The sequence below is a fragment of the Corvus cornix genome, chromosome 7 (assembly GCF_000738735.6).
Source record: "Corvus cornix cornix isolate S_Up_H32 chromosome 7, ASM73873v5, whole genome shotgun sequence".
Classification (NCBI taxonomy): domain Eukaryota; kingdom Metazoa; phylum Chordata; class Aves; order Passeriformes; family Corvidae; genus Corvus; species Corvus cornix.
In genome coordinates, this window is record NC_046337.1 from 12,285,856 (window position 1) to 12,307,095 (window position 21,240).

The window sequence follows — 21,240 nt, forward strand, 5'->3', positions numbered from 1 at the left end:
GACTAAGCATGTTGTCCTCACCTCTCCACACACAATGCATAGGAAGAAATCAGCTGCATCATCACTAACTTGATTGTCAACTTACATTACAGATACAAGGATGGCAGCTTATTTAAGTACAGATAAAGGAAACGCTACTTGAATCATGTGCAAGCAAGCAAAATTCATTTCCCAGCAAAGCTGAACATACCACTTCTTATCTTGCTGGCTCGCTCCTGGGCTCCTTGGGAGGTTTTCTATTTCCACTAAGACTGGCGCAGAAGGAACCGCTGTTAGGACAGGCAGGTTTGGCTTTGCATTCCAGCTCTTTGGAGACAGAATAAAAAACAAGTCATTATACACACATTAATGAAGTGATGACACATTAAAGAGAACAAAACATATCAACACTTCCTCTTAAGCACAAAGCTAAAGCAAGGCCATTTTCTTCCCTTACTTCCCTAGCACTGGATACCTATGCCCAGTCTTTTCCAGCACTGTACACAGTAGTTACCTGTAACTTTCCATTGGTCAATCACTGGATTTCAAGAGCAAATAACAAAATCCTCAAATCTGTTGAGACACATGAAAACTGCCTTTCGAAAGAATTAAAGAGAGTCCTTACTTGTGATCCATTAGTTTGGCTGGTAACGGCATTGTGCGTAGCACTGAAAGAAGAAAAATTTAAAAGTGAATCTAATCAACAAACTGCTTTTGCAGGCTGGTAAAACTGTAAGGACTTTCAGAAAGAAACAGAGTCTAAGATATTTCCCAAAAAGACCTTCAACATTTCTGCTTTAGGTCAGTTGTCTTATTCTAGGTAACTAAGGGCTTCAAGTTATTTTTTCTTAGTTCAAGCTGTAGTTTATCTGCAACTCATCTGTTTTTAACTCTTCCTTCCCTAAGCCAGTTTGGTTTAAAAAGTCTTCCTGATTCAGCAGTAAGATGCAGCACTTCTAAAGCAAAAGTTATATAATTTTAATTAAAACATCCAGCAAAATGTATCATTGTCAAAATGCTGTACATTGTCTACATGCTGTAGATACTATGTTCGTTCCATAACTAGAACCCTCCTGATTTGAAGTTTCACATCACAAAAGTTTATCAGAAAAATTAATGAGTTTCTTGCACGTACAACCTCTAATGGACTTAAAAGTAGCTATTCAAATTTACATGCACAGCAACTCAGCACAGCACTAATAATAATTTATATTATTAAATATTTACTATATTTGATGAATTAAATAAGACCCATATCCTTTGATGATTTCTGAACCTGCAAGAGACATTTCACATTTCTGAGAGACTTAAAAGGAGTAATTATGCATTATGGATCTCATGCAAAGCAAACTTTTTCCCCAGAATTCTAATCTTTTAAAAAAAGGTTCCCATTTCCTACGACCCATTAATTTTCTGATTTATGGTCTGGACAAGAGCTATCCAACCTGGCAAGCTGACAATTCAAACAGATTTCTGTATTTACTTCAGTGACTCTTTAGAATTTATTTAAAACACCGTAATGTCAACACTGAGCAAGCTGTTCCTTGCCTGTTTGCCCCTTCACCCCTTCTCTATTGGGAGAATGTGCGAGAATTAAAAGAAATATCTAGGAATGCCCTCTAAGTAGCACATTCCCCTGTGCTGGGTTAACACAAAAGAATGGAACAACATACATCTTTCATGATGCATTTTAATTAGCAGCACTGGAGTGTAGAGTTTCAGAAATGGCACAGCTTGCTGTGGAGACACAACAGTGCCACACCTCAGTGCAGATCAGGAGACCGCAGTCTTATCAGGAGGAGAAACTGCATATGAAGTTTCTCTTCCCACTCTCAGAATGACCTAAGCAGCCTGAAACTTGGAGAAGGGCATGACAACACAGCATGACAAGGGCACTAATTAATCAAACAGTCACATTTTGCATGCAGAGGATCTTAATGATACCCAGTTTAGAACAGTACTTTCCCATTGTATAAAAAGAAAAAACAATACAGGAAGTCACAGAGAATAACTGCAGCCTTGTCCCCACACTTCCCAGACTTTTCCCCCTCTCAAGCAAGAATCAGCCCTGCTACTACAGACAGAAAATGGTGGGCTGTATTAAACCTGTTGTTCTGAAATGTTATTTTGGCATTCCTTACCCACCTCACCATGGTGCTCAATATCTATGAATATTGACTTTTTAAAAAATAATTTGGTTGCAACTGATCATTGCAGTGTTCACAAGTTATTAGGGCAAAGGACAGAAACCACAACTGAGTGACCTAAGTTTCTTCACTATGAGGTAGTTCCTTTTAACCTGGTTTCCTCTCTTCCCTTAAGGAAGGGTATGAAAATTATGATTCAGATACATATGAGTAATTTACATTGCAACAGCAAGTATGACCTGACACATCCAGGAAGACTCTTGGTATAGAAATAAAGAACCAAAAGGCTTCCCTTTCAATGTTGATCATGAAAAAAAAATGCAAGTGTCATACAGAATATAAAACCATCTACTTATTTCAAAAATATTAATTTTACTGTCTTTTCCCTGTCTTTGACTGTTACTTGATGATGTATTTAAGTCACACAGCCAGAGCAGGAAGATTTCAGGAAGAACACCTCCTCATACATTTTTAGCTGATCTCTTTACATGGCAGCACATGAACTACAGCTCATACCCAGCAAGAACCATAGCTAGTAATAAACAAAATTCCTTGTTAGCTAGTAAGCAAGTCTTGCAAAATTGTCTATGTGACAGCAACACAGGAGCTTTGCTTTGAACACTAACTTTTATGTAAAGAAAACAAACACAATACCCATGGCAAAACCACAGTTAAAGAGGCCAACACACTATATCCTCCTCCTTCAGACATGTGCTCAAGTACAAGTGCCAAACATCAGGGACAGAAATTCAATTATTGGAATGCATCTTACCTTGTTTCTTCCAGTTTAGCAGTGTATGCTGCAGAAATACAAAGCATTAATTAAAATTTAATTTATAATTAGGTTAAGTATTAATTATATGATTAATAAAAATTGCCTAGCACTGCCTAAAAGTAGGCAACCAAAAGAGCAAAATTTGCACGCATCCCATGTATAACGTGTGAAAAAAAAATCTAAATCGGAAAATAAAATAAAAAGTCTGAAGAGCAAGCCAAATTCAGATTTAAGCAAGTATCTGAAGTCAGACATGGCTGTCACACTTGGCCTATGCAAGAGTGGGAGTCAAAAATGAGGTATCACATGCTGTCAGATCATGACAACGAAGTGCAACTCCTAACAACAATGAAGAAAATTTGAATAACAAAAATTTCCAACTCAATTAAAATACTATCATTAATATATCACTGTTTCCTGGACCCAAGTTTTCCATCTTCATACCGAGACCTACTGTGCAATTTTCATGGGTGTTTTACATGCTATGCAAGGTGGCTTGGACATGCTTTGGACACAAGCTTTTTCTGATAAATACATGAGGTCTCCTAAATAAGTCAAAGAAAACCTAATTTTGAAAATTCAAGAGAAGGGCAAACAACTACAGGAGAATTCCTACCCAGGATTTTTAAAGGAGACGATTACCTGATTCTCACACTGGATTATACTTCTCAGAATAGATGTCCTTTTACCTTTCATTTGCAGTGTTCGTCTTGAGTATCTCTTGCTGGGCCTTCTTTCAAAGGATGCTGATCTCCTGGCTTTGTTGGTCTTTGTGGTTTGATATTCCGTTTTCCCACTAAAAATGCCATGTTAAAGTACAAAGTAGAAAAATAAATCACTTACTTTTAATGACAGAATAGAGACACTGCTCATTGAAACATCTTATTTCTATTTTAAATTCATAGCTTTCTATCTGGTGTCAGTTCTAACAAAACATCCCAAACTCCACACCTCAAAAGGCCTTTAACAAAAGAGGTTAAGAGTTTTAGAAACATTCTCTTCTTCACCCCATTTCCCCAAGACAAATGGCAGAAGCAATGACTTTTAAAACATTAAGTTGCTGATAAAAGCATGCTTGCCCTTTGCATATTTCTGCGGTCCCAGTATATGGGGTTTGGGAGAAACTGAAAATTCTAGAAGAGAATAAAGCTTCAGTAATACTGCCCAAAGTCCTAGAGAAAGACAATAGGACTAGAACTCAGCATGCAGGAAAAGCAAGGAATGACAGAAGACATGTGCCAAATGACAGATGACACTGACCTGTACCGGAACCGAGATCCCAAGCGAATGAAGCCAGATCGACTGGAGCTTTTCTGGACGGGACCTCGGAGCCGGAAGAAGGCATGGTGCTCCACTGCACATTTCCACAAGTGTTTGCAGGCTTTGGGATGATCCAGTCTAAAGACAAAAGTGTGCTCCTGCTCCTTTCCCTTAAAGCACACAAAGCACACTGATGACTTACAAGGGGCTTGAATAAGTCAAAGCTAAAATTTCATGCAAGCCAAATGAAATTTGGTTTTTATGATTCCTAATATATATATATTTAAAAAAATGTTTTAGGCAGAAAAATCAACCTTTTCAGAAGCTATAATGAACAACTGCTACCTTGTCTAAGGTTGGAAAGGAGTTCATATATTTAACAAGTCTGAATGACTACAAATTAAAGACACCACTACAACAGGAAGATACTTGTTGATGAGGCTAACACGGTTTCACTTCCAAATCTAATCTTCTCTAATTACCAGGGCTCACTTTTTGTGAGCACTGGTATGCAGTTGTATGCAATTTCTTCCCCACAGGAATAATTCTGAAACCTGCTTAAGTAATTCATTCTACGAAATGTATGTGGGCTTTTTCTAAACTTTCTTAGGCAATGCATGCTGTTTCCAACGTATCTGCTTAGTTTTTAGTGTTCTCTTTTAAAAAAATAGGTGACAAAAAATTTATTTTTTACTTAAGTCCCTGCATTTCCCTCCTCCCCTCCATGTCACAATCAAAGATCTTTCAGGCATCTACATTAATTCTCAAAACTTAAATATAAGGAAAGAGATTTAGGAATATGTAAACTAGTACTGTATAATCAAGACTGAGATTTAACTAAACAGATATTTATCTACCTGTTCATCATCTTCAACAACAACCAGAGTGAGTTTGTTCTTCTTGAAGTCAAGCCTTGTTATCTTTGGCCTGCCAGATGAACAGAAAGTGCAGGTTATGTCTAACTTTTAGTAACCTACTGAGAAGGTATCTCATATTCATGGTGTTCTCATAACCCAAACTTTTTTTTTTTTGCTATCATAAAAGAAACACAAGAACCAAAATCAAAAATAGATTTTAATGTACAATCAGAGATCTTACCAGAAAAACAAACCAATCTTTGTGTCTCCTTCAAAGACAAGAACTCCTGTAGGTGTTAGTCCCAGGCTGTAATCATTGCCATCTCTTGCCTAATTGCCACAAAATAAAAATTATATTCATTTTGGTGTTTGACCCTCTATCCAATTTACTAGAGTGACTCACGTAGTTTGTTTGCCCAGTGTTATAATTACACACATATCTGCTTATCTTATACAACAAAACTCTAGTTTGATGATCTTACAAAATGGATTTTTCTTGTTTGCAACACTTCAGTAAGGCTAACTAAAGAGAAAAACTAAAGTTTCTTGATTTGTCTGTGTAATAAAGACATCCTTATGCATTTGCTGCACTTGCTCCTCCACAGGAGATCTAGGCTTATTTGTAGTTCTTCACGTGGTAGCTAACTGCACCCCAGCAAATTTTAATTACTATGGTTTTTCACAAAACTTAAGTCTAAACACAAACTGTAGTACATACTTCCACACCAATCACACATTTAACACAGAACAGATATGCTTGGACTCAAGTTATACCTTCTAGAAATATATGCCAAAACTGGAATGTTGACACAAAGCCAGATCACTTGTTACGTAGATTGCATGAGAACAACATTCCCTTTCTTTCTCCGCTCAAAGTAGAACCCGTGTTGAAATGTAGCACAAAACTAACAGTATCATTTCCAAAGGTCACCATCCTGTGGTTTAACATACCTTGACTATGTGCATGTCTACACCATACATTTCCAGCCACTTAGCTTTGTTTAAGTAGTTAGTTTCAGCTTGTGCTGGTGTTTGCCCCCTGAAATAAAATTTTTGCTGTTACGTAGATGCCTGAAAAAGCACAGAAGGGAAAAACTGGTATATGAGGAAAGAGGAAAAGAACTTCCTGAAAGTTTGTGAAAAACCTAAACACTGGTGACACTTGTTCACTTTAATGAACATCGAGGTCACTTTTTTAAGTTTTAATCTGAAAATGCTGCTGCAAAAATTACTGTGTTTCAAGATTTTGTATCTCAACATTTTACTCAGACCTTTGAAAAGCTTCATTTTTCACATTATATTCTCTTACAAAATATGACAGGACCATATTAAAATTCTGTTTCTGAGCAAGACCACAGAATAAGCGTCAGCAGTATCTTTTTAACAGAGTCTCTTCACAGAAAAATCAGTGCAAACAGCTGGGTAGCATTCACTGGAAGATGTAGTACCTGCATTCCTTCCACTTCTCAAAAACAGCTAATTCCATCTCTTCAGTCTGAGTGGGAACAAACCTAAACTCAGACACCAGCTCAGGGACATGTTCAGCAGGATCATAGTCTCCAAGTTCAGCTACAAAAGAACAACACTGTTAAGCACTGTTCCAAATAAACACAGTGGATATTTCTGCATAGAGTAGAACTTCTGCACTCTTTTCTAGTTAGTCTAAAACAGTAAATTTATTTTTGCATTCCTCCTTCTCCTCCAGTTCTCCCTATTTTTGAAGTGGCATCTTTTTTGACAGGGAAATTATGGACACCGAACCAATGGTTGTGTTGTCTGCACAAAAGCTTTGTATTTATGTTTACAAAGTATTATTCACATATTCCTTAACAAGCTTCCTATAAAGGGGATTTATCACCATCATTGAAACTCACCTTTTTTCTTTCTAGCAGAAAGTTTTCAACACTTTTATCTCTGAAGCATCTACTGAGATGACAGCTGACTAAAGTTAAAAGGAATTTTGCCTTAAAGAATTAAAACAGTATCTCTTGAGATTTATAAAAAGCAAAACCAGTTCTGATGTTTTTCATGAAACTATTTGTCCATCCTACAAATCAGTTTCTGGTTTTATTATTCTATATGGCCCTGTCCTGCTAAAATTACTCTGTATCAGGGCACAATCATGCAGCTGTTATTTGTTGGTCTCCTTTTCATCTAAGGACATAATAAATGCCCTCCTGGGTTGGTCAAATGGCTCATCGAGTCCACTGCTGCATGCTCAGAGGGGCAGTAAGAGATGCTATTTAGAAAGCATACTGGAACACATCAGTCAAGGGGTGTGCCACATCAAAAGCACAACTCCATCTTCCACAGATGCTAACAAGCCCAGTTTTAAAGACAGATAGATACCTAAAATGCTGAAACTCACAGCTATAAACCTTTAAAAAATGTCCTGATTTTCACAGTCACTAAGCACTGGCTCCTCCCACTAATTTCAAGTTGCTTCTTAATGTTCAGCTCATAGTCAAAAATTTAGGAATAATACTGTAACTTGGGACTTTGGAAGTCTGATGCAGGCCAGTAGTTGCTCTGTCTGAAAAATGAAACTACAGATGTCTGTGTAGAGAAAAATAGTGACATCTTTGGGAAGACCCGGAAAAGTCAAATAAATGCCAGTATTCCACAGGTACAGAAATGACACACACTATAAAACCCTGTTTCTTGGATTTCTGAATGCTGCAAGCATAATAATAGTCTTTTCACCCCCTCCTTTTTTTGTTTTTTTTTTTTAATGCTGACTGAGGAAGTCCATAGTTCTATAATAATTTACTCCCACTAAAACGCCTGCCTCTGCTGAAAGGAATGCTGTCAAAGCCAGCTCAGGTTCCAGCTGATTTAAATAAAAGTACACAGCTGTCAGACAGTAAGATTAAAGCTCTGCTAGAGGCCTCATTCAGTGGAGAAAGGAAAGACAAGACCACCACAAAAAGCAGTGGGTATATGGCCTAATTAGATCACTTTGTTCTTCCAAAATCTTATTTACTGAACCTGTATCTTAAGGCTCTAACAATGCTAATATTTTAAACTATGGAATGTATTCTAATTGCTTTCCTTCCACACAAAAGAGCAGGTTAAAAAGGCAGGCGTCTTCACACTTTAATCCCAACCCTTATAAAAGTGAGCTGTGTTGCTACATCAAAACAATTCAGGACAGCTTCAGATGTCGTATTTTGTGTGAAAGTGGACAGATTTGCACAAAAACACCTGAGAAAACAACTTTAGGGCAAAGCTGTTTATGTTCAGAACCTCCTTGTTCTGCTTCCTGAGGAATTGAGTAATTTTCTGTACATGCTCCCAGCACAAGTACAATCAAAAAGATCTGTGTTTCACACTGGATCACTCATGTCCAGGCAGAGTCTATTTTACGGACGTAACAAGGACAGACTTTTATTTAAAACAGTTAATAAGAGTCTCCACAAAGCTGTTTGTGCAACTTCACCCTTCCCTTTTTGCACCTACTCACCTTGCATGTTATAAGCTGCCAACTGCACAGCGGTGTCAAAAGGACATTCCAATCTGCCAAAAGAGAAATGTGCTGTTAAAACCTGAACTGACACCATTAGCAGACAACTTATGTAACTGACAGTAAGAAACTGCAAATGTCTGGGATAAGAAAAGGTATTAGTAGGTTTTCAGAAAATTAACAGCAGATAAGCTCTACATTATTTAAGCATTCCTCTCCTGATATTCGTGCATAGAAAAGTAGTATTTTACAGAAAAAAAACTCCATTACATTACTAAGCAAAACTTATTAACTATCAAAATATGTATGTAATAAACTCTGTGGTGAACACACTGTAATAGTTGAAAAGGCTGCTTACTTTCCACTAAGAATATCCAGTTTCAGCTGCAGAACAAATAAATACCTGTAGGATTAAATAAGAAATAAGTCATTGACTAATAGTGCTGATGTGTCACTCAGTGAACAGGAGTAAGTCAGCCTTACAAATAAAAATGTTTCCTACTCTTTACATGGGTTTTCAAGATGAAAGAAACCGCACTGTGACCTTTCAAGGCTTTATCAGTTCAGTTTGTGTGTTTTGCAGGCATTTCAAATGAAGCAAACCCGAAAGTACAAGTTGCCAAAAGCTAAACTACAGTGTTGCATGGAAAAATAAACAGGATACCCAAGTAAATAATTTTTTCTTCTCTTGTGATCCTACTTGAGAAAAAACAACTTCCACCTTCCGCATTTCCTTCATTATTCATACACATACCAATCTCATAAAAGAATGGTTGTTTTTAAGTCTTGCAAAAAAAATATTTTTTTCTACTATGGATTGCTTAGTTGAAGTCTAACCCAGAAAGCTGACTGCAAAGTGACAAAAAATAAACAGTATTTTTTGAAAAGGCTGCAGCCTTTTCAACTTTACTCTTCAGAGCCAGCTTTCCTTCACTGCCTTGCATATTCTCTACTCTTTTTGCTAAGAAATTGGGCAAATATTGGATACAAATCCCTTTGGTGTACAATAACAATTCTTCTGATCCAATATCCCTGAAGAGCAGCCCCCTTGATCCATTATGGTACACAGCTTTCCTTTAACAAGAGAAGTCTCATCAAGTATAAAACACTGGCATCCACCATGGTATCCAGTGTGAATTCTAGCACAGATGCCTGGAAGCCTTACACACAACTTCAACGTGTGCCTGTGTCTCCTCACACTTTCATACACAGACACAAAACAGATGCAGGTGTTTTTCCTACAGGTTCCATACAAATCCACAAATACTTTGCCAAACCACTTACTATCCAAAACCTTTTGAACACTAGCATCTACATGAGGAATAAATTTGGTTGGTACTGACCCCAGGTATGAAAAAGAACACAGGCCTCCAGTGTGTAGCGGGTGTGACCAGTCTGTGCTTATCAGCCACATAACTGCTTCCAAACAATTCAAGAACTCCCCATGCTGTGTTACATAACCACTGGCTGAGAACATGAGCAAGCTGCACCTGTAGAAGCTGAAAAGTAGCTCCAGCTGGGTGTCCTGCTGTTTAAAGGTGAAACCCTGGGAAAGCCCCTGCCAGTGACACCTATAACCCACAGCAAAGCTCCACTTTCCGCTGCTTCTGCTACTTTAAGGCGTCACACTGTCTCAAGACAGGAGGACAACTTGCTGCTCTCCTCTTCTGGGGGATTAGCTAGGCAGGCAGACAAGTGTTTAAAAGCCCTCAGGCTTCAGGTCTGCCCTGGTAAAACCTGCACAGCAAGGTCTGACTGGCAGAACTCAGTCAAAATGGATGAAAATGTTCCATAATGGTAGATACAGATATAGGTCTGAATTTTGTCTATGGTTACTGGTTTTAAAGATGGTTAAATTTTTATTCAAAAATAAGAACGGGGAGGTAAAACATTCTTCCCAGATCAGCAGGAAAGCAGTAAAAAGCAGCAGTTACCACATTATGTTGCCACATGTAAATATGAAGCTGCACAGGGTACATATGGCTGGAAGGGGTAATGCTACTATAATCTTCCTGGTAGCACTCCGAGGGATTTGGCTAAAGTGCACATTGAAGATCCACACAGACATAAACCTGAACAACAAACAAATGCACTTCACACCCTTACAAATGACTGAGGTATGAAATGTCTACAGCTATCACGAAAACATAACTTTGTTTACTCTCCAAAAGGGATCAGCAGCAGCGGTAACAATGCAAAGAAATGCTGCCTTTTACAACAGAATGATACTCCTGACAGATGGTAGGTCCTGTTCTTTCTCAAAGCACCCTAGTAGTCTCAGCCCAATAAGAAATGGAGTTCCAAGAATGGATCTGCGAAATGCTTTAATCAATGCTGCTCACCTGATGCTACAAACCTACACATACAGAACTGTCAACTCAGCTCAACATGGCAGTAAAATACTACTTTCCCTTTCCATAAGCTCTGCAAAGACCACACATCAGTGAAATGCTAACTGAACTTCTTTTTTGCCAAAGAGAAGGTCTAACTTGCTTTTCTGCCTGGAGACAGGATGACTGCATGCAGTTGAAATGAACAGGTTAAGAATAAAGACAGAGGAATGATGTCTGTTCTCTTCAGTGAAAACCTCTGTCCATCCTGTATAAGCTACTCAGATCAGTTGCCAAAATTGCCTAATGAAAAATGGTGCATTAAGTAATATATAAATATTTAGATCTCTGTATGTCACAGCACATTTATTTCCACACACAAGATAACCACATTACAAAAAGAAAACTACATTTACAAAAAAGCCAAGTAAGCAAGCAGCTCTAAGGAACTCTCTGAAACATCATAAGTCTTTAAATAAACACCACAGAAAACACTCCCTGGCTTTGTTTGGGTCCCTCAAACACAAAATCCCTCTTACCTTGTTAGCTCTTCACGTAGATTGTTGGGCTCTGATGAGTAAAACTTTACACGAAAATGCAGACAATATGGGGGGCCAACTGCAAAGCAGAATTCATTCAAGACAGCAGTAACAGTTACTGGATGAGACAGCTTATTTATTTATTACATAGAACCACATCACAAAACTTGACTGAAATGGGTTGGCTATGCTCTACCACAAGGTCTTAAAGTAGGAATTCCTTTATGCCAGGGAAATCCATGAAGAACATCAGGGTGAAAGGACACTTAAATATGTACACAAAATTGTTTTATGTGTTACAAGTCAACCCAATGGTCATGTCACATTAACTTGATTCTCCCTGCCAAGAGCACATGAATCTAGGTTTAATCCCTGTATTTAAGGGCTCTATCCATCACCAAGAAAGCTGTGCATCTTGGCTCTGCAGTTGACTTCAGGAACGCTGTTGGTCTCTGCAATACCTTCCCAGGGCTCTGGGAAATACTGCTGACAACTCGGGCCCTTCTATTCCACAGAAGTTTAGACATACTTTATGGGAATTTAAGAGACCCTTCTATGGAAGAATCATCTCTTCTGGAAACCAAAGAGTTAATTCAGCAAAAGGGTGGATTAACAGTTCTTTAAAAATGTGCATTGCTCTGCTGATTCCTGCATTTGACAGGAGGAATTTTCTCCCTCTCAGTGCTTCCAAAACCTCTCTTGTATTAAAACAACACCACAAATCCCTGAAGACTTCCCACAGTGCAGAGCAAGGAAGCTGCTGAACAATATCTTATCCAAGCACACATCACTGCAACAACCAGGCCACACTGAATCCTTGTGCAGCAGGTGAGGACTTGGTGGACTGGACACAGATGCATGCATGCAGGACTGTCCCATGCATGAGGCTCCAAGACAAGTTTTCCTATAGCCAGGATAATGCTCTGTAACACTAAAACATCTTCAACTGCCTTGACTCCACTTTAACTATAATTAATGAGCCCATAACATGTTTAATTAAGAACATTAGAATAAAGTACTATGAGCTACAGAGGGAAGATGTCATTATATAATCAGCAGCATCATGCAGGGCTTTTGTCACCTGTCACCCTCACCCCCTCACAGGACACTGCCCCCCACCACCCATTTCACTCGCTGTGCTTCCTGTATGTTAAATACAATGTTCTGAGAGAAAATGGAAAGAACACTTACTTTTAACTTGCTTTTTAATGCTTTTTGTGTTGTCCAGCCAATGCTGAAAAATAAATTAATTTCACTGAATTATCAATGAAGAAATCTTCCAGAAAGAACAAAAAAGTAAGTGTTAGTGAAGACCATCTTGGAATAACAAGTAGTTTGTTAAAACAATCTAATTCAAATCTTTCACAATTCACAGCTCTCTCTGTGCTCACTGGAGATCCTTTTGCTCAAAGTTTGTAATGCAAAATGTCCATTTTGAACAACAGAAATATCCTGTAGTACCTTATTTAAACCAAATCTTCAAGACAGATCTATATACTTAAAAGAAAAAAACATACAAACCACTCCACTAGATTTTCATCCTGTCCAGACAAACAATTCACACATTAGTAGGTCAGCCAGTGACAATGTGTCAGAGAAGAATAAATCATAGCTGGAGACTCTGGCACTCAGTTGCTGTGTGATGTTTACTTGGGGCAAGAAGGGGAGAGACAAAATAAATATTGTTGGCTTTCAGGCATTTTCTTTAGATGACTCAAGTCCAGTAACAGCAGAGCTGTCTATGTCCCAACATCAGAGTCGGCTCTACCTAATTCTCAAAAATCGATTCACAAGGTGACATTTTAGCAATTGTCACATGGGAGGACAAGTAACTGCCTCACCTAGTAATGCTAATTATAAGCTATATGCTAGACAAGAAGCCAAATTAATGGCTTGACTTACACTGTGTACAACAGCATGTGAAAAGAGCTATGCTTGGCAGATTGAAACACCTACACATATACACTGTGCTCCCCAAAATAATTGCACATAATCACACTGCTGAAAAGTTTATACCAGAAGTTAAAGCTGGAAATCCAACACACAGCTAGCGGGACACATCTCCTTCCTAGTGCTGTGCATGGCCAGCAGCTCCCTCCTCCAAAGGAGGTGACTCACCAAAACAGGAAACATGGCACCCTATCCAGCCAGAGCCAACTGCCTGACACACCATGTCCTGCATGGTTCATCATGCCCAGGGAACAATGCCTCATCAGATCAATCCCAAATGTCACCTTGCAACTAACACAGGTGAATTATATACTTAGCAACACTCCTTTTGTTAAACTATGTGACATGAAGTTCACAGCGAGCCCCAGGGAGGACAGAAAAGCAACAAGGGTATGCAAAAGAACCGGTATTTTCAGGTTGCAATGCCAAGTGCAAACACATTCCTGCCTCCAGAAGAGCCCTGCCTTCTGCAGAGAGCTGCAGTCAGCCTGTAACACAGCCGGGCCGTGACTGCATTAGCTGCAGATGAGAACGACTGAACCATCTGCTGCTGCTGTGCACACAGCTGAGAACGCTCATTGCCTATTCAAACTAAGTAGCTACAGAGAGCTATCTGAAATGTATCTACTACATTTTTAAAATAAAGCAGGAAGCTTAAGGAGGAACAAAGCATATATTTACATAAATTTTGCTTACACTACCAGTGAAATGGAGTTGAGCAATTTTTTTTTCTTCAAGGAACTAATATAATCTTTTTTCCTATTCCATAAAATTACTTGCTGTAAGAGAGAGTTTACTTTCTCCTTCCAGCATAAAAAAAATACACAAACTACCCAGCTGCAGGCTTGCAGGTGATTTAGATACAAGAATGGCAAGGAGAGCCCTTCCTAAGCTCCAGGACTGGCTGTGCCCCCGGTTTCATCTCCCTCCTGTTTTCTCTCATCTCCTCCACATTCCATGGGAAGGCAACAGAGAGGCAGGCCCACGACAGGCACCGATAACATTTCACTCTGCTCGGCTCTGACTGCTGCTGACCACAGGAGCTCTGTTCAATGATGAGGGTGTGCATGGAAGAAGGGAAACAGAACTGCTTTTAAGTGGGGGTGGGAATGAAACAAAAAAAAAAAAAACAAAACAGCCCCAAAACCAACACATGAATGGACAGACACAGACGTCATGAAACCTGAGATTTATTCCAAGTGATTAAAATGGAATTCAAGTGGACCTAGAAAAAAAGTTTACTTTTGATGAGGGTTTGCACAGCACAGTTTATTGCTGAAAATCAGAGAGAAAGGTTGCTAAACAGAAGGCAATACAAACAACAGACTGCGCAGAGTACTGGAAGTCCTTACTAAAACAGTTTGCTGCTGCAGAAATTAAAACCAAAACACATACAAAACCCCCTCAAATCCTGACCCAGCAACATTTCAAGAAGTTTGGGCAAATGAGGTTTATTTAACAAGATGTTGAGGCTAAAACTGGTTCCTTCCTAAACATCAGACTACAGTGAACACAGAAATCACATGAAAACAACAATTCTTTCACTTCACTGATTGTTTCAAGAACTTCTTTAAAGAAGCTATTATTTGAATACTAAAATCCAAAATACCACGAAGAGTTTCTATTACCTGGGTTCCCCCCACATCCCCATAAATCTTTAATACCCAATAATAGTGATCACTTCAGCAGCAAAAAATAGAATGAATGAAATAAAAGTAATCCTTCAGTTGTTCACAACAAAATCTACTGAAAACTCATTTGTAGTTCAAACAAGTGGGGGATTTAGAAAATTTTTGTATAACTACATGTTGCTAGTTTGCATCAGTACGAGTAACTAGCTCATATGGTAATATTCTCATACTTTAATTGGGTACCAGAAAGATTATCTTCCTTCAGAGCCAGTGGACAATCCCATCTACAGTAAGGGAATGGATTCTTACACTGTTTATTTAACAGTCTCCTGAATAATCTTGGACAAGTCACTTGATTAGTCTCTATTCTTTGTTTCCAGCTGCAGATTGGGTTTCTGCTAGAACTTGCCAGCTCCTTTTGCAGGAATGGCTGCTATCACAACAGTTCTTCATTTCTTCAAGCAATTAATTGTCTCTGGCTGTTGCATTCAGCTCTTCTGGCAAAATACAATCTTTTCTGCTTCATTATATGCAGTTCATCATTAAGGTCCAGTTTAAACAGATTGTTATCTCTACTCTGCTGCTTTTCAGTCACACATAGTTAAGAAAAGGAAGCAAACCAAGTTTGAAATCCCCTGTACCTGGTAGACTGTGCAGTATCAAATATTCAATCAGGTGCTCTCTGGACTGGCAGTAATAATTTGCTAGACAAAAGCAAGGCATAAGCCACTGCTGTGGCAGAAAAGATTAACTCTTATGAACACATTTCAAGATGAAATGGCTTTATTTGCTAACAGATCAGGAAGAGAAAAAAAATTTATCATACAGATAATTCTACCAGTTGAAACTAACCCACTGTGAACTCATATGAGATCCTAGAGACAGGGAAATACATCAGAAGCCACATTGCAGAAACTGAGTTAGGATACCTAAACCATACAGATTATTGTTTTTCTGAAGCAAAAAGATAAATGCAATAGAGTCCTTCGCTATCAATACTCAGCATCCTGGACTGCACATGCTGAGCACAGCTAACATGATTTTGAGAAATATAAAATGGTATGCAATAGGCTGTTTACTCATTTGTATTGGTATGCATGGTTCTGAATGCCAGCCATCTGTTAGTGTAATGGTCTTTTTCTTCTTAGTATTAAATGTCTCTGTTCTGCAAGAGGTTAAAGACCACCTTCCCTACTGGGAACTACATACCAGCAGCAGCTAACCCCACTAGCCATGAAGTTTGCTTCAGATGCTGAATGCCAACGATTTTCTCCGAGGAGTGTGTTCTCTACAATTACATGCTAAGCATAAAATTCGATCACAATAATTTTGAAAAGAAGCCATCAGGTTATAAGTGTACTTTGGGGTGGAGCACTGTGTCCAAAGCTGTCAGCTTCTTTCAAAGGTTCAAGTTTGTGGAATTTTTTTTGCCTTTGTACAAAGCTGCAACAATTAAGAGATCACCTTCAAATTGTTCTGGACACAGACCTTCACAGAAATAAATGAATATAAGTCACTGCCTCCATTTTTGTATGCTGACCTTGAACAATTCAGATATTTAGCTCAGCAACAATTCTCTGTGCTTCCTGTCTGCCATCCTCACCATGAAATAATTCTGAAGTGGCTTTGAAACACAAAACCCATTAGGTTATACATCTAACAAATAAGATTGACATATGCAGCAGGAAAACTCAGATCTCATTCTACCTGGGGATGTTGGGCTAAGTGAACACAGGTTTAAGTTACAGGGATGAAGGACAGAGAAAAAAACATTCATTGCCTAAAGACTCACTTAACTTGCAGCTACCCTTGTGGGCAGAATTAAATGCTTGACCACAGGAAGTATCTATTATAAAACTGCATAGCCCACAAGTGAAAGAATTGTGGTTGCTTCTGACAACGCTCTGCTTCTGATCTCAAAACCTGTTACATTTTTAGAAACACACAGTAAAACACCAACAAACTTGGGCTTGGAAGAATCCTCTACTTGAACTGATACAGACAAGCACACCTATATCCTCCCAAAAACTTGTAGCTGCAGGTCTGAGTCACAACTGATTTGAACAAATCAAAGGTATACCCCTCTTGCAAGCAGACATTAACAGGGAGAGTTTTGCTGACAAGAAAGCTGACAGCATTTGCAAAAGAAAACCTTCTCCTCTTTGTATAGCATACAACAAAGGGCCAAGCACACACTCTAGTTTTGCTCCTTCCTCTCTGCATCATCAGCACACCAAGTGTTTCTACGTGACACACCAGGCTCTGGGGTCCTACTTGACCCTCCCACCTAGTGACAACAGGAGGTGTGACAGGAACATGTGAAAACAAGAAAGGAAGAGACAACAGCATGGTAATATGTTAGAGTGCTGGAGGTGGAATTAAACTTGGGGACACTGAACATCACACATGACAGAGCTCACTTCTGCACAAAACTTAATTCACAAAAGGCAGCTTTCTTATAGCATTTTTGTCAATATTAAGATTTAACTTTCAGACTGTTGCTTTAAGAAGTGCACAACTACTCACTGCCACTTGTGCCGAATCCATGAACCTTAGTCCAAAGTAGTCGCTTTCTATAAGGTCCAGATGATACATGATCTGTTCAAACAGGAGCTGGCCTTTGGCTTTTTTCTGAAAAGATAACAGGATTTAGTACACAGCAGGTAGATTTATTGTAGCATCTACCTTTTTCTAGACATATGTTTCATCCTAATTCCAAAAATTTAGCTTCTGAAAATGAAATGTGGACACCTTTTCTTTCCCCCCCTTTGTATTTTCTGATGGCTGTTTTTCTCAAAGGCAAATGTGCATCCCCACAAGAAACACATATAATATCCATAAAGAACTTGCATTATCTCCTCTTTTGGAAAATGTCAACACTGATTTGCCCAACAGGGTGTTAAAATGTCATTTTATCATTTTTCCTTTTAGGCTTTCCTTACTCACTGACATTCAATAGAACTGGAAACCCAGCCAGTACAATTGCAATAACTAATGCACTGGAAAACTTTTGGAGCCAAGTACAGCAAATTGCTTATGAATTTACTACTGTTTGGTATCTAGGTGTTCCACCAGTTTGGAAGCAGGTAGGAAAGCCCATTGAATTAGGAGATAGCATTCCATTAGCAACTGCTAGGAAACAGTCTGGGGCAAGCAACCTGAATAAATAGCACTTCGATATCACATTTACAAAACTAAGTTCATAAAACTAACTTCTAGATGCAAAAAGCCAGCTCATATGCTCATACATAATTTATGAAAAAAACCAGCTCTGGCCCCAAGGAAACATTGCTTTTACAGTGATGATCTAAAAAATTAAACAGTTGTTTTTAAAGAAAAGGTACATAAATAGCACTGAGCAGTTTCTACACAACATATATTTTTCATGCTATGAGCTCCTTTATAACAATAAATGGAAAGAATAGCTTAAGAGTTATTATACCTAAGATGCTTAAATGTAATAAAATACATTAATAAATCATTAGATCAGAGTAAAAGTCATAGTGTTAAAAAAAATTAAATGCAAAGAAATTTAGACATTATTTATGCTTACTCTGCGAGCAGCTTAAGGGTTTCTCTATTTCTGTAAAGCCACCATCTTGCAATCTTTTATCTCAATATTTATACATTCACAACGTGAGAAATGGGATAACTTTCTAAGCATATTTTTAGTAAGCTACTAATTAGCAGATTTTGTACACCTCTCAGAATTCCAGGCCAGTCAAATTTTTATTCTCAGAAATAATCTGGTTTAAACAGTAAGTAATATCTAAGTAAGTAAAGTTGCATGCCATAATTTTTGCCACCTTCCTCTACCCTGATCTTCAAATATTTTATATTCAACTTCGTAATCACAACCATTGGTTTACTTGATGTATCAGTTAAATCCAACCCAACCTATCACAGCTCAAAGCAAAATCTCAAAAAAAGTTTGTAAACTGAGCCTGTCTAAGCAAATTCTCACACAGTTACTTATTTCCAGGTACTGGGGAGAATAGCAGGAATGGAACGCATTCGGGCCAGCAGGTAACTTCACAAACACAGAGCATCTACAAAACGTTGTATATGCAAATAACTAAATGTCAACCTCATCAAATTTGTTCAAAGTGTTTTCTGTTGGCCTCAGGAAAAAATCATTTCTCAGGCAATAGCAGATTTATTAAACACCAGCTCTAGCAGAAGCCTTAAGGCAAAGCATCTATACATACAAGCCCACACTTTTCTTCACTAGTTGAGTCTGTAGCCTCAGTCTTGAAACACCAAGGCATTGAACTGTTGATACTTTTTCTCAACACAGGATATCTTCAGCTTAAACATTAATATAATAATACAAGTGAAATCAATTCAGCACCTGCAACAGCAAAACTAGAAAAACACTCTATGTTGCATTGAAGCTTTCTGCAACTTGTCTAACGCTAGTGGAAAATATCCCCTTATCGAGCAGAACATTCAATTCCTCTGTAGGTCATCTTTGCAATTAACCAGTTATCTCAGCCAAATTCCCTGCTGGTGACAGGAGCACTTTGACTCCAGCCTGGAATACTAAACATACTATCTTAGACTAACCACGAGCGAAACTTCAATTTCTGCAGTGTCAAATTAGTTTCACAGTGCGTTCACCATTTCGGAAATCTCAGCAGAGGACTCAAAGATTAATTAGACCCAGAATGACTAATGTGGGATAAAGTCCCTGAAGAAGCAGTGGAGCGGCTGTGGAAAGATTTGCAGGACTTCAGGTTGTTTTCTGACTTAAATCACCAGGGCCGTCAACATGGAATTAATTATGTACTACTCTGCATATGACTTAAATCATCAGCAGCTGTATTTGGAGCAAGTCAGCAGAAGTACTGCACATGCTTTACTTCAAGTCCTTCCTCCTTAAACAAACAGCAACCAAAAATATTAATGCTTTGTAACCAGTCAACTTTTATGCATCAAAATCTATTTCTTTGTGTTCAGTAAAACTACGATCTCAAGTATTTCAAAGAGCAAAGATACACTTTAATTACATATTCTTGTGAAAAATTACTGTAACTTTCTAATGGCAACATTGGTGCTAATAACATCAAGGTTGTGGGTTCAATCCCCATATAGGCCATTAAGAGTTGGACTCGATGATCCTTGTGGGTTCCTTCCAAATCATGTGATTCTGTGAAAGTGACATTTTTATCCGGCTGTTGTCCCACACTCCCCCCCCCCCCAACTTTTCTTCTCCTTGCAGCAGAGCTCAGGTTACACTCAAAGGACAAATATTTTCAAACTGTTTAATGGTTACTGATGAACTATTAACAACTCCACTCACAAGAAGTCCAACCAGTGGCTGGTTCTCCCTTCCGGGCACAAATTAAACTCCTCATGAGTTTGCAGTTCAGTAAAACCTGACTACTTGATTTACAGTTTGCTATTCTCTCTAGGAAACAACAGCAAACATCTCACAGCAGAAGAATCAACAACAGGAAAACGTAAATAAAATATACCATATATATGCGGCAGGACATCTCCTGGTTTTGCCACACTGGATAAAAGCATCTTCTGATCACTTCGGCACCAATCACATGGCCCTCGCCCCCCTCTCCCCCTCCCCCCAATGAAAGCGATGCTCCCAACTAATGACATCTCCTGCTGCTCTTAATAACTGCAGTTGCTGGCTGAGTAGGTGTTACAAAGGCTGGGCTTAACCCCGGTAGCTCAGCAACAAGGTTGGGTGTTCACCTCGGTGCGCTGGTTTGTCCCTTCACTGCCGGGGTAAGGTGATCCCGAGACATCGTCCTCGGCTCAGGCATCTCAGTCACTGCCTAAAACTTGAAAGGCAGCATTTATACCTCTTCTCATGGTCTCAGAGTATCGGTTAATTTCATGGACACGCATCCATGAGGACAAGGTGCTCCAAACCTGCCTGCCTGATGTCAAAGCCACCTTTAGTACTTGAGCAGCCAGTACAGACCAGCACTGGAGAAGCAACACAGGCTCACAGCAACTGGAGAAGAGCTTGTGCTGGGTGAGCACCAGCTGAATGGCTCACTTCTTTAAGGTTTTTAATCACAGCAAAGTAGTTCTTTTTCTTCCAAAACCTGAAAAAAAACCCCCAAGACCAAAATACCCACCTAATAAATTTACTAATTAAAATAATTTTATCAGAAAAGAATCTTTCTCCTCTTTGTTTATTTCTTTCTTCGTGAAGAAATGGATGTCCCCATACAAGATGAACTTTGAAAAAAAATAGATGAATAAGCATTACCTTCATGGGACTTACTATCTCTTGCGTCTTTGCAGCTGTACTTTTTGTTCAGATTTCTTCAAATGATCATG

The 21,240-nt window shown here is 38.7% G+C and overlaps 1 protein-coding gene across 7 annotated transcripts in view; it reads right to left on the bottom strand.

Moving 5' to 3' along the window:
* The window catches only part of EPB41L5 (erythrocyte membrane protein band 4.1 like 5), a 55,085-nt gene that overhangs the window by 25,884 nt on the left and 7,961 nt on the right, over positions 1-21,240 (bottom strand). For 6 of the 7 annotated variants that reach the window (XM_039554743.1, XM_039554739.1, XM_039554741.1 and 3 more), the window contains exons 3-16: positions 17,458-17,562; positions 12,542-12,584; positions 11,351-11,429; positions 8,840-8,884; positions 8,482-8,534; positions 6,467-6,587; positions 5,970-6,057; positions 5,260-5,348; positions 5,019-5,088; positions 4,162-4,331; positions 3,591-3,697; positions 2,899-2,926; positions 605-647; positions 191-306 (exon numbers count right to left, since the gene is read on the bottom strand). In XM_039554743.1, coding sequence (XP_039410677.1) covers positions 191-306; positions 605-647; positions 2,899-2,926; positions 3,591-3,697; positions 4,162-4,331; positions 5,019-5,088; positions 5,260-5,348; positions 5,970-6,057; positions 6,467-6,587; positions 8,482-8,534; positions 8,840-8,884; positions 11,351-11,429; positions 12,542-12,584; positions 17,458-17,562 — 1,157 coding nt within the window. The remainder of the gene's footprint in view (positions 1-190; positions 307-604; positions 648-2,898; positions 2,927-3,590; positions 3,698-4,161; positions 4,332-5,018; positions 5,089-5,259; positions 5,349-5,969; positions 6,058-6,466; positions 6,588-8,481; positions 8,535-8,839; positions 8,885-11,350; positions 11,430-12,541; positions 12,585-17,457; positions 17,563-21,240) is intronic. The other variant, XM_039554740.1, reaches the window with a different exon arrangement.